The sequence below is a fragment of the Ciconia boyciana genome, chromosome 1, assembly GCF_034638445.1.
Source record: "Ciconia boyciana chromosome 1, ASM3463844v1, whole genome shotgun sequence".
NCBI classification, from domain to species: Eukaryota; Metazoa; Chordata; class Aves; order Ciconiiformes; family Ciconiidae; genus Ciconia; species Ciconia boyciana.
In genome coordinates, this window is record NC_132934.1 from 116,933,070 (window position 1) to 116,950,764 (window position 17,695).

Consider the following 17,695-nt stretch of genomic DNA (forward strand, 5'->3'; position numbering starts at 1 on the left):
GCCGCGCCCCGGCAGGAAGCGGCAGCGGCCTCCTCCTCGCCGCGGCCCCGCTGCCAGCGAGGGAGGGGCGGTGGTGCGCCCAGCCCGGCCCGGGGAGCGGGGCTGCGCCCGGGTCCTGAGCGACAGCGGCCGGCTGGGAGCAGCGGGGCCGCGCCTCTCCCGCCGTGAGGAGCCGAGGCCCGGCCCCCGCGGCTTGCTGTGAGTTCAGCCGGCGGTCCGTGCCGTGCGAGGGCAGCCTTTCCAGCCCCCGCTCGCCCCGGGCCGATCTCTCTCCCGGCCCTGCTGCTCCTCCAGCCTGTGCCCCAGCTGCCTTGTGGCTCGTACAGAGCCCTCTCCCCAGCAGCGCTTCTCCCCGGCCTCCCCTGCGGGGCTTTCCGGGTGGAAAATGCCCCCACTCCGAAACCCCCCTCTGCTGGCACGGGCCTAGTTTTGTGAGGCAGCCCTCGGCGCTTGGCCGCTCGTGTCTGCTGACGGACCTGTCCCTGTCACACGTTTCAGTTGATGCTTCCTTGCCCGAAACTGCCTTGTGCGTATGGTTACTGCATGTCAGACAGCCGCCCTTCCAGTGGGCATTCAGTCCCCGGAGTGAAAAGCAAAGGCACTTCGTACGTGTGCATGCATAAAAGCATAAACTACCCTTGGCGTAATGTGAGTGTGCCTTTGGTTGTCGGCACAATCAGTGCCCGAGTTGACAAAAAGCGTTAAAAATAGTTACCACACCTTTTCTTCCCTGCCACTTCTCTCTCAGGATGCTTTGGTCGCCTCATCTGAAGTGCAGCCACACAGTCCTGGCTGGTACCTTTCACACTGAGGGGTGAAAGCTTCTGGGGTAGGGGGACTTCAACAGCAGATCTCCAGTGCCCTGCAACAGTCTCATCCATGGCTGCTCCCAAGGCCAAGTAGGTTTCTGTCTCCACTGGCATCACAGTGTCACAGGACTGCAGGCCCATGCAGTGCTGAACTGAGGAGACACAGACTTTGGAGTGGCAGGGGAAAGCACGGGGTGCCAGGAAACAGGGAGAGGAGAGAATTTCTTCAGATGCTAGGGAAAAGATAAAATGGTTGTCTTTTGCAAAAGCAATAGTCATGAACTGATGTCCAATTAACAGGCCATGTTTCCATTACATTTTCAAATCTGTCTGGTTAAAATACCTTATATAAACATTAACAATTACAAACAAATAATGAGACACTACACAAGGGTGCTGGTCGCCTGTCAGCCTGTGAAACATGTTACTCAAGGTGGCCAAATATATCGTTCTCTAGACTTAAATTGAAACCAGAGGTTTTGCTTCCAGCAAGAGTTATTCTGGGAGAAGCACAGCGATAAGGAGGAATGGAAAAAGTCTTGTTCCGATAAACTGTTAGATATGAAACGCCAACAGTTGAAACAGTAGTGGAAGATAGAGGAGATTGTTATATTACGTCAGTAAAAGAAAATGAAAATCAAGTTAGAGATCTATCCAAAATTGATTCTTTTTCATATTTACAAGTAATAAATAAAAGCAATATTAATATTTTTATGCTTTTCCTGACATGAGTTTTTGTTAAAACTGTTTTTTTAACAAAATACTGTTAAAGAAAAGTGATCCAGAAGAGGGCAACATTAACAGCCATTCTAGGATGGACAAATGCTTTAATGTTGATGGAAGATGCTGCAATATTTTGAGAACAGATGTTAGAGTAAAATAAAAGAAGGTGAAGTTAGAAGGCACAAAAGGGTAAAATAAAAGGAGTACATGAGACTGGGAAAAAAAGGAAACGTGAAAATATGAATTGCTAGATACTAGGTACAAGTGCTTTTTAAAGTAACTTAGAAGAACAAGGCTAAAAAGCATCTTAATGCTGCTAGTTACATCATACTCCAAACTCCGCTAATCATTTACAATATTTCCAGAAATACTTAATTTTAACTCAGTAGATTTCAACTATTTTTCTGCTTGTTTTGATAGCAGTTTCATTTGGAATTCACCACAGTATAGCAAATTCTATGCAAAGGCACAATGCAATTCTTCCATAAAATTCTGTTCAATTCTTCCATAAAATTTCATTGATGGGTTGTTCCGGATGATGGGAATCCTTTGTTTCAGCCTTACAGTTTTCTTGAAAATGAATTGAAGGTATGCAGATATACAAATTCATTTGCAGTTCCAGAAATTGGGGGGCACATAATATGGAAAGTAAACAACATCCTCAAGAGGGAGTTGTTTTGGTTTTGAGCAGATGAAAAGGAAGGCTAGAGCTAGTAGAACTGAAAAATATTTATGTAACACAGCTTTTAAAAGTCTCGAAGCACCTATACTGATCTCTTCCAGGTAAAAGTCATAGTTGTCAGACTTACAACCCTGATTGCTATCATCATGCCATGTTTCATAGAATATCTAGTATAAAAATATTACTGCAAAATGCTAGTGAAAATGATTTTAATTTCCACTTTAAATTCAATTATTCTCTCCCCCTGCTGCCTGAGTAGCTGTCATAGGCTTTAATGAGGATGATGAGGAAGACTGTTAGTTTCCCTTCAAGCCAGATTACTTCCATGTTCTTGCCATAGTGTACTTTGAAGCCTATGTCCTTTTCTCTATCTGTGACAATTTTCCTCCCTCAAGTCTGTTTTTTGGCCAGCTCCATTCATGGAGGCCCAATCGAAGAATGAGACATCAAGTTCAGACAAAGTTCATCTGCTCTGTTGTGCTTACTTGTTTAACAGATGTAAGCAGGGAATGAGTCAAGTATTAATTTCTGAGCTGCCCAGTTTTCAGTAAATTGAAATATACTCCTGTGATTCCTGCCAGATGAACATATAATCATATCCAAGATACACATTGCCCCTTTGGCATTTGCTAGTTTGACAAATAATTCTCAGTCCCTCTCATGAACTTTAGCTCTCGCCCTTGTTCGATGAGCAGTTCCAGATAAAAAACTAATCGAGCCAAGTGACCCTTTCCTGCATTAGCCATAATCTGACCTCTGAAGCCTTTACTGGCTTGAACAGTATCTAAAGTAACAAGCCCCAGACCTGCAGTCCTGCCTAATTCGCCTTTGCCTCCCAAACTTGAACATTATTCCTAGCTCTAGGATCCTCACTCATGCAATCCTGAAGACAAAATCTGTTTTGGCAGGTGAGGACGGTTCTTACCCAATAGCTTCATCAAGGTCTATCTTCTGGTTTCAGCCATAAACTCTCCTGTCTTGTGCACCCAGCCCCTCTCTCTGGCCTTTAGCTATAGCTCAGCAATACTTGCTATGCCAGCCCTCTAGCTTAAGTCTGTTGATACGAACTTGTATCATTTCCTAACCGTGCCCTGGTGACCCTTACTAAGCTCAGCCTGATCTCCTGGCCTGCAACCTCACACTACAGATGAGTGACTATCCCTATGAGTAGAACTGCTAATAGACCCATGCCTAAACAGAGCTATACAGCCCATGCTAATCCCAGACCAGACCAGACCTTTAAAACCACTGATGTTTGGTTTAGCAGAGCCCCTGCCAGTTACAGCACCACTGCGCCGCTACCGCTCTCAGTGGTGGTATCACTTAATGGCCATATATGATCTGTGATCCCCTACTCCACACTAATTTTGGTCCAGAGTATGTAGGAAATGCAGTGGTTTCTTATCATGAATTTTTCATTTGATGTATAAATTAATTATAGAAAGCATTCAGAGGGACTGAATTTCATCAAAAATCTTATCTTTAAAACTGTTGTTCTCAATGTTCTTTCATGGTTTACAGAATTATTTCATAGAAACGTTTCCTTCAGTTTTTCCCCAAATTTCAAGTTCCTGTGTGACATACAGCTGTTGATCAGATCTTTCCACTTGCTAGCCTTTGACACCTGAGGCATGGGATCACAGAGGGAGAGCGGGTGGATGCTGCCAAGGCATGGGCTAAGTGTCAGGACCACCTCCTCAGCACGGCCTCGCAAGAAGGGAATATTCTCAACATAGCCCAGCACTATCACTTCTTCCTCATCACATCTCCAAATGCCCTGTGCCCCATACTCCCACCACCCTCGGTCTGATCAGCCCAGTGCCAGCTCACGCGCTTGGAGATACAGACACTGCAAAGCTTGAATTCCAGAAATTTAGAAACAAGGGGTCTGGGTGATGCACAAGGATGGTGTATGGACTCAGGAGCTGGGTGGGCTGGCTGGGCCGAGGCAATAACCCTAGTGAAACTGCCCTGCAATGCCAGTGCCTCTCTGGCACAAGCAGTTACAGCAATTTAGTAAAACCACAACTTTTTTTTTCTCTTGATGCTGAAAAACAAAGTGACCCCTCCTCCTCCTCCAGTCTCTTAGTTATTTCAGCTGGAGCAGCACTTTTCTGCATAGCTAAAGGAGTGCATTTTAAAACCTGACTAATGACAGTTTATCTTCCCTACCATTACACTAGAGCCCTATCGATATCAAAGGACCTAACTTGCCTGCGGCGTCAGCAGTACGAACATGCATTAGCACCAGGGTTTTGAGCCAGGGCACGGTATGAGTCGGGAATCCGGCTGCTTGCCCAGATGCTGAAGATGGATGGAAGGATCAGAAGAGAAGGGAAGAGGACAGAAGAGCGGGAAGGTCAGTGAGCAGGCTGGGATGAGCTAGAGGAGGTATAAGCTGAAAGCAGCTATGGGTATCTACTTGTGATAAACTGAATAAACCCTTTAGTTCAATGTACAGAACAGGCCCTTTGGCACTACAGGATAGTCACATCCAGAGGCAGAAAAAGGGTATCTTCCATGCGTACTGAAATCCTTCCCACCTTCTATACATGGAATAATCTTCAACCATCATCAAGCCCGAGTTAGTTTAATCATAGTCATGGAGCATCTCTTCAGAATTTACCATTGAACCCTTATGATCCTGAGAGGAAAAGCGAGCACTTAGAAACAATGCAATACTATTTTCAAATTTTGTTATTTGCTTCTAATTTTGGAGTGCTCAGGTTGAATTAGTGTGAGGTCTGGATCTCAAAACTGTTAACTCTCACTGATTAGATATTGATACGGGCTACTCTTTTCTGAAACACTACCAGTTTTGCATGCCTTTGCATATCTAACTTGAGAGACCTTGAGGCCTGATTTTCCAAGGCTGTTGAAAAAGCCACCAATTTTTTAGTGCTTTGACATTGATTCTGTGGCTTTAAAAAGCTGCTATCTTGAGTTTTAAGTATACAAAATCATTAGTTATTTTGGAAAATCTTAGCCTAAATACATATTAAAGGAGAAACAGTGACAACAACCAGCCAAAAGGCAGGCTCATAAACCCATAATAAGGCTCTTTCACAAGTAAACAGGCTGATTTCCAAGACTCTGGTCCACCCAGCAGCTCTGTCCTAATGTCCTTCCTAAACTAAGAGGCAAGACGCATAGTCTCTTCCAGTCCATCTTTGAAGATTCATGTCAGGAAGTGTCCAGGGATGACTTACGTGCTTTAAGAGGGCAAGGACAACAAAGCCAGGACCTTTTTATTGGAGTGTTTGTTCTTCTTCTATCTTCAGTCTTTTTTTTTTCTGGTTTCCAGCAGTAAGCTGTGTGAGATGGGGCATGCCTCTTACTTCTTGTCTATACAAGTGCCCAGGTGTACTGCTAGAAAAAATAATCTGTATACAGGAGAGGTGCCAGTAAGACTGGCAGCATTCAGAAGGATGAGGAGCGGTGACCTTTCTGCTGCATGCGATGAGGAAGTTGGAATGAGATTTCATTCAGATGGAATGAAACACGAGGAGATTGTTTTTACAAACTTCATATGTTACATCTTACTGCTTTTTTGTGAACTGGTCAGGGTCTCTGTGAGGTTCTGATTAGTTTGGCCAAGACCTGACTATGCAGGAAGCAGCTTATGACCACAAAACTCAAAACTTGTTAGCTAACTTTGCTCTCTCTGAGGTGAGTCCAAAAAAATGGCAGAAAATAGCAAATATTTCCCCTCCTTCTAAACCTGCTGGGTGAAGTACTGTACTCTGTATTCATTCAAACTTCTGCTTACATGCATGAGAATGTTTTCTAACTACGGCTTGCAGAATTGGTCCTCTCAAGTTCAAATTACTGCACACTTGAAGATCTTGTTAGAACTTAAAATTTGTGGCACCCCATGAGAACTTACAGCATCCAAAACACATTTAGAATTGAAAAAATACAAGAGAGGTTTCTCTACCACTATTTTCATTCTTGTATCCATAGAAATAGAAGTTGAATCGGGAAAAATGTGCTATGTTATTTTAAATAATCACCATATAGTCATTACTGTAAAGCATATGCTTTGTTTTAACCAGTCTGACACTCATTTCCATAGAAACAGGGAGAGGATAGCAGCCCACTTGTTTGAACTGTCTTGTAGATTTCATCTGTGTCAGAATGCAGGAATATAAAGCATTTTAAAATGTGGGAAAAGTCTGGGGTTTTACACTTCACTTTTTTTTTACCCTAAAAAGCCAAAGAGAACATTAGTGAACTTCTTGGAAACTTTATTCTGGGAGAAGAGAATGAAAATGAGATAGATCAGCTCCAATAAATGTATTGGGGAGAAAAGAGGAAGAAAAGGAGTAGGAGGTATAGTGGGGAGATGTGTGTTTATATATATGTGAAAAAGTAGTTCTGAGATTATATATTTCTGATAATTTTTGTTACTGTGCTACAGATCTTGTCATTTTTTTTACTAATAGAAAATTGTAGGCCATCTAACTCAACTGTCTTCTATTATTTCACATTGTTTGTTTATTTCCTAACTGACAGCAGTAATTTTATTTGAATTTCCATACACTAAGCCATGATATGAGTTTCAAATTGGCAGTTTGGCTGAAGTTCAGAGAAAAATTAGTAATATGGAGAAAAAAGAAAAGAAGAGCCTAGATTTTGGCTTTGCTCTTGCAACGCTTCCATCCAACAACACAGTTCCTGCATTTCTGACACTGTGAAAGGATTTCTTTTCTCCCCGAGTTCAAAAGAGAGAAACTGTTTGAAGTAGACATGATGTCTACCCTGGATTCTAACTTACAGGCTTTCATTTTTTCTTTGGAGAAAAAATGGATCTCACTCCTGTTGATCGTAAGGAAAGGCCAAGGCTGAGAGATTCTGTAATTCTACATGCTGAACATGTCTGGATTAGTTATATTGTCTTCCAACTACTGAGCATTGCCAGCTTGTAGAAACTGCTTTCAAGACTATGGCAAAGACACACATTCTGCGTATCAGGATGAATAATACTTTCTGCCTCCCTACCTCTGTGTTTTACACTGCTGTCTCTAACTATTTAAGCACTACCCTTAGCAGGGAATAGCAGGGATTACCAAAAACATTACAGATTTTAGGTTAATGTTGAATAGCAAAGTAGCCCCCACTCGGGGAAAAAAAAAGAAAAAAAGAAAAAAATTGTAATTGTCAATGCCATTTTATTGAAAGCATGTCTTCAAGTCCTGTTGGCTGCAATGTCCGTAAGTTGCTCTCCTCCTTAGGAAGGCTTCCCTAAAAGGCAGATATCTACACATAGGAGCACCCAGCTGCCTCCTGTATTGTTATTCAACCCTCACTGCCTCACCTCCCTGGAGGTTACCTACAACATTTTGAACCTCTCCCAGTTCAGTCATTCCACTTGAAAACTGCCTTTGCCTTTGGGTTATACCTGCACAGTGCCAAAAGCATACCAGGCTCATTCCCGTACCACTGGATGGTCTTTTTCTTACAGCACCACGGGGCTGGAAGAGGCAATGTTATCTCATCGGAAAGAGAAGATGCAGAAGTTCTCATGAGGCAAACAGCCCCGCAGGATCTTCTGATTCAAAGCCTTTCAAGCATGAGTACAGGATATTTCTCAGTGATTTTTGACATGTTATATATTCTTCTGCATTGATTGTGTACTTGTCACAGATCCATTGTCTACTCAGAGTCACACACGGCAGATTGAGTTGCCATCCTTGACATCTCTGTTCCAGGGATTAGTGAGCAATTCAGAGAGGAGGAGGTGACACACTTCCAGTTAGAGCTATAGCCTGGTGACCTGAATATGAGATATCTCTCCATTGATTGTATAGAGAGTGAGGGTCTGGCATCCTGAAGCCATAGATCATCTGACTGCACTCACCTGAAATTATGGTAGATATGTAGTTACGGTAGACATGGCAGGTATGAAGTTAGGGTAGAGAAGTAAGTTCACCGTAGTCATCTAGGCACCTTTCTAGAAGATCCGAGTATGGCTCCCAAATGCTTTCTTTTTGGGAGGGGTAAAAATCTGTGCTGCTTACAACATTTCCCTGGCATTCATTTCTGCCTTCGGTGGAACTGACCTGTGACAGCAAGTGCAGGAAGTGTCCGATTAAATGACCAGGTATGGCAAGATCAAGGGAAAAAATGAGAGGAGTAGGCAGGACAGTCCCCCAAGTCTCCTTCCAGTACCACGGTTGGAAGGCACAGGGTAACTGGTTCAGTTCAGAGGCAAACACTGTCCTTATCTGAAGCAGCCAGAAGGAAGAGCTTCACACACCTGGCAGGGCTACTGTTCTCTCTTCCCATCCATGTTTGCAGTTGCAGATGCTTCAGAGCTATTCCATTTTATCGGTGTTACTTCGGCCTCTTTGATCCCATTTATCTGAGTTCAGTAAAACTTGATGGAATGTCCCTGACCTCAGGCAGGTTCGTGTGAAACCCGCTTTGCTCTTATCTGCCCAAGACTAAGGAAGCATGACTATAATGTATGTGTTATCCAGTTGTTGTTCTGTGTGTGAAGAGGGAGAGGGTGAGGAAAGAAAGTGGATTCAGATTCAAACATGAAGTTCAAGCAGGTCAGAGTTCAGTGTAACCTCCAGAAAGAGGTGCCGAAGTTTGGAAATTCAAAGCTGGATGTCATCCAACTTCAGTTGGAGCAGGAGGAGAGGAACGGATTTAACAGAATTAGTTTGGTTCCGTCATCTCTCACCTATTCACTCGTGGTGTTTTTCAGGAGAAAGGAGATCAGTGTGAACATGCATGCCAGGATGTAAACAACTAGATGTTCTTGCCTACCCACTTTATACCCAAGCACAACCGCAGGGGAGAAGATGCTTTCATGCCCTGTTTCCAGCGTTGCTTCTAGGCTCTCTTTCCCGAGGGCAGCTCAGGAACTAGGAAATGAGTGTCCTGATTTATTCTCTTTAGTCCCTCATACCTTAAAAGGAGCTCCAAATTATATTTGAAGGCGGCTTAGCAGGTTGTAACAACAAGTTGTTTGAACTTCCCACTGGTTTACTTTTCAGTCTTACAAAAGATTTCAGGGAACAACCTGAACTCCCTCAAAGTAACTTCAAGATGTTTTCTCACTTTGCAATGAATGCTTTAAGTAAGCCTACACACTTCAAACTCAGCTATGCTGAACTGCATGGGTCTTAAAGCTAAGGGCTGCGATAAGGTGGTGTCAGGCAACAACATGAGGAAACAGAGAAAGGGAAAGTTTCTTTTGCAACATGGAAGAGTCAGGGCCGTTTCTTAACACAGCTGTTTGCCCACTGAAACCCCTCATCCAGGGATCCTGCCAGGCAAAACTGTCAGCTGGGTTTCCCCCAGAGACCTGTGAGCCAATGTATAAAGACAGGAGCCAGGCTGGAGCAGTAGACTTGGCAGGGTCTGGCATGTGGGGCAAGGAGGTCTGAAGGAGGGAAAGCAGGGAAGTTGCGCTGCGGGGGACAGGGAGCGATGGGGAGCACCTTGCATGAGTCTTGGGAAAAAGGCAAGCAGGGAAATGCTGTCACACGAGTCAGGGGGTGTGTGTAAGTCCGTGACAGCCCTCCAGCCATTGCCAAACAGGAATGAGGGGGGGAAATAAGTTAAAAATAAAGCCCTTCGCACGGGGCGTGAAGGCGAAACCGTGCCTCTTCGCCAAGAGGGAGGTGCCGGGACCTCGAACTGCCCGGAGAGGGGTGGAGAGAGCCGGGGGAGGGCGGGCGAGGTGCAGCCGGGTCTGAGTCAGCCCGGCCCGCACGATGTGCGTTGAGGGCAGTGCCAGGCACGGCGCCGCCGAGAAGCCTCTTCCCTTCCCCACTCGTGGGCTCCCCCGCGGCGGCGGCGACGCGCCTCCGGGGCCCCGCGCCGGCCGGGATCGCCTCCCGCCGCGGCGAGGGCCGGCTGCGCAGCGGCCTCGGCCTCGGGCAGGGCTGCTCCGCCCTCCTCCTCCTCCTCCTCCTCCCGCGCCCCGCCGCCCGCGCGGTCCCGGGGCAGCCGGCGCTGCCCCGCGGCGGAGGGCGCCCGGCGGGCCGGGGGTGGCCGTGCCGCCAGCCGGGGCCGGCTCCATCATGTGAGGCGGCGGGTCTGCCCCCCCGCCCCGAGCTGCCCTCTCCCGCACCATGAGGGAAGGGGATGCGGGGCAGCACCCACGCCGGAGACAGGTAGAGCCCGGGCGGCTCCTCCGCCTCCTCTTCTGCGTGATCCTCGTGTGCAGCGCGGAGGTCGCGGCGCTCGCCGACTTCTCAGGTACGGGGCGGGCCCGCCCCGCCGGCGGCGGCGGGAGGGCCGGCACCGAGTAACGGTCACCCGGGGCGCGGTGCCCGGCGCGGGGGGCCGAGAGGCGCGGCGTCAGGGCTCGGGGCTCTGCCGCGGCGGCTGGGCGGCTCTGTGGGGCTCGGCGGCGGCCGCCGGGGCAGGAGGAGGGCACCTGCGCCCCGCCCGCCGGGCAGGGGTCTGGCGGCGCTCCCGGCTACCGGCCCTCCGTAACGCCGCAGGAGGGGAGCCGCCGTCCCCTGGCCCCCCCGGACAGGCGCGGGCGTGAGGTGCTGGCGCTCTCCGCCGCGGGAGGGCTAGGGCTAGGGCTAGGGCTAGGGCTAGGGCTAGGGCTAGGGCTAGGGCTAGGGCTGGGGCTGCGCTCCCCGGCCCGGTGGCGGACCCCGCCCGAAACAGCTCCGAAAGCTCCGTATTGACCGGCGAGCTCCAGGCACGTCGTGTCCCGGGGCCAGGACGCAGGCCTGTGCCCAGGGGAGCAGGGGCGTGTGATTCAGATGTGCCGTAGCTGCGGCACCGTGTGAAGGAGGGGAGGAAGGAAGAGAGGGTCAAGAGCTTCCAGAGGGGTCAGGTGGGAAGGCACTTGAACCGTCGGTTTCTTCTCAGCTGCGCGGTGGGAAAGCTATGCGTGAATCGGCCAGGGCCTGACGCAAAGTGCGTGGAAGTCCCTGGAAAGATTCCCACTTTCTCCTGGAGACTTGGAGCCGGGCCCTGAGCGAGCCGTCCTTAACTCCGGTGGCGAATAAATGCTGTGCTTCTCTCTGCTTGGAGGGTGTTTCGCCTCATAGCGCTGGGATGGTGAGAGTCGCTTCAAAGTGAGCAGAGGCACTAGTTGTCATTCAGAAAGCACATATGTGATCACTGCGAGGGTGCTGTGTCAGTGCAAAATGAAATGACTGTAGAAGCTGGAAAGACGTCCTTGTTTCCAGCAGAATGAAGAAGCAGTCTTTCTTTTCTGTTTGAGAAAGCTGCACTCTTGTAACTTTTCTTGCGCTCCAGGACATCTCACTGCTGGTAGAAAGTTATTTAGGAGAGCAGTTTCTCTCCTTTCTATATTTCACAGTAAGCACAGCATATTCCTGGCAGTTGCAAGCTTAAGGAACTGCCTCTAGGGCAGAAAGCAAACGTTATCCTTAATGAACAGAGCAGAACTTTCCAAAAGCCAGTCGAGTGCACCGGAACAAAGCTAGTATATAATTAATAGTCCAAATGTGTTGTTATGCAGAATAATATAGTTCTTGTTTATACAGTTCAAAATGCTGGTGATGGTTCTGTAGAAAATATTTTCTCAGCAATAGGAAAATACAGTTTGTGATTTTATTATTGTGTCCAACTCCGTAAGCCTGAGCATTTCTAAGCAAGCAACCGCCTAATATAAAGACCAGAATTATATACTTGGATAAACTACGTTTCTCCTATTAGATTCCTTTCACATGTAAAAGGCTTTTAAGTGCTTGCTATCTCATTCTTTGGTTTTTTTTGGCTTAAATGCTGGCTTGTAGATGTTAATTTTGGAATCACATGGTAGTTCTCCACAAGAAAATAAAATAAATGTTCAAATTTTCCCTTTCAAATAGCCGCTGAGTTAAAAAATACCCCTCTAGTTTATCTAGGAAAGTTCCGCTCACAAAAGTCCCTTCACTTTTCAAATGAAGTTATTTAGATAAGGTTATCCACGGTACGTTTCAGAAGTACAGCTGTATTCGGTATTCATTGTGCATTCAACTTTCTGAATAGGTAGAATGACCAAGGAAAAACCTCTGTCTCACCCCAGAGATCAGTATTAAAAATGTCAGGCAGACAATTCAGTAAATAAGATGTAGAAAAGAAAATCGGATTCCAAAATTCTTGCCAGACTGGGAAGTTTCCAGGCCTGAACGAATTCTGCTCACATTTTCTTTTTACTTTTAACATGGAGATCTAATCCAGAATGACAGAAAAGACCAAAATGTTACTGGACCCTTTTAAAAAAAAGGTATCCAGCGCACACGGAGAAGATCTTAGCTACTTCACAAGTAGGTGCTGTGGGCCAGGAACTGTCAGACGTAAGATGACACCCTGCAGTGCCACCCTCAGTCTTTTTAATACCTGTTAAAGAATTACAACAAGCTCCCTAACAGCAGCTTCAAGCTGAGCTTCTAGAGTTGCTGAATTTCCTTATTTGCTCCCTCCCTCAGCAGGAACAGCGACTTGATTTTCATAAACTCTGTTGAATTTACATGAAAACAAATCTGCTTCGTTTAAAGGGGCAGCACCCTGCAGCTGCCAAGGTGCAGGCAGCTCCTGGGGGATTATCCGGAGGGATGAGGAGCAGGGAGCTGGCTCCCCCAGCTTTACCCACCACCTGCACTTTCACTCTTCTGGAAGGGGTCACGTCTAACCCTGCCCTTCTGAGGGTGAAGCTTCCAGGCAGCAGGTTATAGGTTTCCACGTGCAGCCCATGTCATAGCAAAAAGAACTGAGATCTGCACCTTGAATGTTCTGCATGATTTGACCTGGTACTGGGAATTTAGGAGTGCCCAGAGAATTGGAAAGCCAGTTGCTTAAACTTTGCCTCCTTTTCACAGCTTTTCTACTCAGATTATCAGGTGCATACTTTTTTGGGTCATTGCCTTTTCCGCTCTGTGTGTTTCCAGCATCAGATCTCTACCTCAGCAGCCCAAACTGTGTTCCTCTCTCCTCCCCGCTCTCCATTCTGACACCTTTCTATAATCACTTCCCAGACTGCTGTCAGATTGCAATAACTGCACGTGTAATCTTTGTTGTTCTCTTTATGTGTATTAAATTGTGCTAGCAATTCTAACCTGCTCAGAGTCCATTTGTTAATCACAAGACCTAGCTGCTTGCTTGTAACAACACAAAGATGACCACTCTTGGGATCTGTTTGATGTTTTGGAAAGGGGAGCAGGGAACAGTGTATGTGAATAGTGAAGGGTTATTCTTTCTTTTTTTTTTTTTTTAATGTTTGACTTGTATTTATTTCCCCATTTAGAAAACTGTGGTCATTTTTTATGGATCACTTCACAGAACAGAAGCAGTGAAACCAGTACAGTATTTATCCCTCCCTTTTCATAAGAGAGAGGTTGGCAGCTCTGGCTGCAAGTAGAATCTCTTCATTTGGTTATTGCAGGTCAGTTGCTATTGCGATCTTGTTGTTACTCTTGCCCTTACAGGATATAGAGCTTCAGGTTCTTGTTCTCATATGTTTCTCAGTCCAGCTTTTAACTATGAAAAAAAATAAATTTTTTTGAGACATTTCTTCACTGTGCAATAACATTTTATGAATTGATATGTGAATTGGTATTTTCTAGGGAGAAAAATGTTCTGAAACAAGACTCCAGCAGCAGTTCTAAATCAAACTCTGTGAGGAGGACTCAGTGTCAGTAAGCAAAATTAGTTTCTCCTTTTAATAACAGGAGATATTGGAGGTAAAGTGATGTTGATACACACAATACTTAAAGATCTGCATAATCTTTTCTTCTCCAGCAGTTTGGTGGCAACAAAGTACATATTTATTGATTGCATTGGTGATTGAAAGTGGAGGTTTTGTCTGAGGTCTGCAGTCCTCTATGTGATTAATTTTTAAAAGTGGAATCCAAGCATTTATGCCCCAATTTGAAACTGAAAGCTGAAGGTTTGGCAGGAGAGAGATTTAATCCACAGTTCTTTCCTTAGATCTTCATGCATATTGGTTTGATCCTACAGCTAGAGAATTTTCTTCCCCTCATTCCTACTCTTCAAAACACATCTAAAATACCTTTTCACTAAAATATTTATTCATGTCCACAGTTTCATTCCTACTTGACAAAGCTCTGTCCTCATGTTGTTTTTCTCAGTGATCGCTTGCAGCTTTCACATTTCAGATCAGGTCCCAGTCCCGGAGAGTAAAGACTGCTGTGAACTTTGCTAATTCTCCAGTCTGTGGGAGCCAAAATCCTAAATACTCTGGGCTCCCAGGAGACTGTCAGAAGTGAAGAGGGACACATTTTTCAAGAAATCGAGGCCACATGACAGCCGTTTCCTCACAGCTCCTCTGTGTTGAAGGACTGGTTCCCAAAACAGGCAAAATAAGGAGCTGTCAAAACCAGCAAACTTATATACTATACTTAACTTATATACTATACTTATACTTAACTTATATACTATACTGGTGCTATAGAAAGCCCAACTGTCTGCTGCCACTGCTGCTGAGGGAGAATTGGTTTTGCTGGGGATGGTGGCATTTGCTCAGGAGCGTGTACCTTCCCAACAGCAGGAGTCACTGCTCCCTCGTCTCATACCCCTGCCCTCCTTGCTGGCAGTGGGAAAAGTGCTCGGCTCTGCCTTGGCTCTCTGTCGTAACCTTGCTCCTTCTCACACCTTTTCCCCATCTGCTGCAAAAGTGAACTGACCTCTTATCTGTCTGGGAACAAATTCCTTCTCTCTGGCAACACTGAGGAACACCCATTCACCTTTTTTTATACCTGATTCTTCCTCCTCTTCTTTTCTCCATGCTACTTTGAGCTTAGGCTTTCTGCTTGAACTGGCCTCCTTTGCTCACTTCATCAGTCAATCTCCCTTTCTTTACCTTGGTCCCAGCCAGGTTTTCTGGGCAGCTTTCAAGAAATGTGGCTGTAACCGAAGATCAAAAATGAAGTAACTGTGCGATTGCATAACTGGGGTGAAGAATGACTTTCTGGATGTGAACAGGAAAAGCAGCCGCTGCTTAGGTAGAACCTTTTAATCTTTGTCCACTGGTGTCAACTTTTCTTTCTTTTTCCGGAACAGTTCAGACAGAACTAGGCATTGCTTTAACTCCATGGACTTGATCTTCTGACCCAACAATAGAAAACAAATGGATCTAATGAAAAAGCAGACCAGTTCACCCAAGAAATATAATCTGATCCTGTGGCCTTTCTGCATTAAAAGTTTCCATTAAGTTCTGTGGCATTCACCCATCCCAGATTCCCCCGGGCAAAAAGAAAGCAAACAAATGCTTTGAGCAAATGCTTTGTTTGTAATAACGTGGCAGGATCAATCATGACTGACCACAATGATGCAGAGGGTTTTTTGATGGTTTTGTGTTGGTCAGATAAAATCCTGTATAAATTTTCTTGAGTCGGTTCTGTTGACTCACCGTGGCAAGTGGAGCTTGTCCTTGGACCAGGATATTTAAAGAGATGCTAAAAGGAGTGATGTCAGTGATGTGTCTTCTTGATACTGCCTTGTAAAAGTAAAATGAAAATTTTAGTTACTTTGTGTAAAGAAAAACATTTCATTTTATAAACATGTTTCATTTTGGTAATATGGGAGTTAAACCTCAAAGTCTGGTTTAAAGTTTCTCAAAGTGGAGTGGGTTTGGATCTGGGATTTGTTCTGTGGAACAGAGAGGTGCGTGTCAGAAGTGAGATTTTAGTTTAGATCATGGTGCTGAGATCCAAGGTTTTGTTTCAGGCCTGTCTCTGCAGTTCTTGCTGCTTTCCTGAGGAAGTGTAGCTCATGAAATCTCATTTTGGATGTGGATTTTGCCTAATATTTTTTGTTAAATCCACTGATCAGATTTAATCATCCTTGTTAGAGAAGTAAAAGCTTTGGTCCTATTAAGTTCCTACACACTTTGTGAGCATAAGCAGCTAGGCCCTACTAACATCCCCAAGAAAGGATGCTGCTCCAAAAGCTCTCCTGGAGTGAGTTAAAGTGTAGTGTGATGCTCCTGCCCCTACGACAGATGTTGGGAAATTCAGGCATCGGACACAAACCTATAGGAAACCTGATTTCCTGAGCTCCACTGCTCAGAGACCAACATGTCTGAGTCTGTCTTTCAGATTCTTAACACCTTTGGGGCAGGAGCTCTCTTTGTTCTCACTGTGCAGACTGCTGGCACCTGACACATCATATGTTATTTTTATTCAAAATAAATAGCAGGGATTAGCTTCCCCCTGCCTTCCTATTCCATCTGCTGCTGATACCCTTCTTAGTAAGACAGAGCTTCCAGACAGTCTCAGCTTTATTAGAGAAAGGGGTTACAGACCTGTTCCGAATAAATACTCAGATTTTGATTCAAGTGTCCCCAGACAGAGAAAGCACTGTCTGACCAGTCACCAGTTATCAGGATCCTGCAATCTGCCAAACATAATCTACAATTAAAATTAAAATATTTTGATATATTACCAAACACAGAGAAAATAGTGTCTTAAAGGGAGCTGAAGAGCAGAAGGAGGCGTGGTTGCGCCTTATTTGTTCAGCATTGGTGAGTCATTTCATCTGAATTTCTATGCATTTTAAGAGTTTTGTTTCAAAGGTCTATTGTGTGGCTTCTGGCAACAAATTAAATACCAGTGATGTTTGGCTTTTAATTTAGAATTAATTTTAAAACATCACTCATAAGACCTGATTGAAAGCCTATGGTGACTGGAAGGACTCCCAAGGATTTCACTGGGCTTTGGATGAGGGTCTCAACCCAAAAATATCTGTTTATTTTTCTTCATTGTATTTATTCTTGGATGGGAAGACAAGCATTAATTTTTCAGAATAATTTTGCAATTTTGGACTTCTCATTTCTTCAGGCTAAAACTGAGTTGGGGACAATGAAATGTTGTAAAGAAAATCATCAGGCTATGAGGGTAAGGTGGATTTTTCTTTGCTTTTCTGGCTTGGACTCGCTGTACTATAAGCCATCATAACATTGCAGATCTGTGAGCTGCCAGAGGATGGATTTAGTGATTCAATAGGCAGATTCCCTGATCTCTACTGTATCTGATTTTTTGAGTGGCAAATATAAATGAGAATACAAAAAGGCAGAGTTTGAGTTAGAGTTCTGTTTGCAAAATGAAACCTGTATTTTTGTTTGCTGAGGAGCTGGCAATGAACAGCCCCCCCTCTCAAGTTTGCATGGAGGTTCAAGTTCATAAATCCAAGTTTTCAAAGAAATATTTTCCTGTAATCCCTGAGGTTCTCCTACTTGCAGTCTTTGGGAAGATTATAACTTTGCTGTCTCTTGGGCATAATGATTCACTCATTCTGCCTCCAGAAGTACTTGCTGCCCACTGAGCCTTTCTCTTGTTACTTCTTGTTAATGGCACTAGAAGAGGCTACTCTTTCTCCAATCAAAAGAAGGATTTCTTTGCAAGGGCAGAAAAAAGCCTCATAGTCTCCCTTAACAGTGTTGTACCTCTTGTCAGCATCTTAGGATAGGAGGGAGAAAATCTTCCTTTTCTACTGTAATACTTCCATTTTAAGTTCAAGGACAAGTGTTTGCCCC

At 45.2% G+C, this 17,695-nt stretch overlaps 1 protein-coding gene across 4 annotated transcripts in view; it reads left to right on the plus strand.

Moving 5' to 3' along the window:
* The first annotated feature begins 9,939 nt into the window (after positions 1-9,939).
* Positions 9,940-17,695, plus strand: part of EVA1C (eva-1 homolog C) — a 42,017-nt gene continuing 34,261 nt past the window's right edge. For 2 of the 4 annotated variants that reach the window (XM_072851903.1, XM_072851922.1), the window contains exon 1: positions 9,940-10,431. In XM_072851903.1, coding sequence (XP_072708004.1) covers positions 10,305-10,431 — 127 coding nt within the window. In that variant the 5' untranslated portion in view covers positions 9,940-10,304. Of the gene's footprint in view, positions 10,432-17,036; positions 17,058-17,695 lie in introns of those variants that run through there. The other 2 variants (XM_072851894.1, XM_072851913.1) reach the window with 2 other exon arrangements.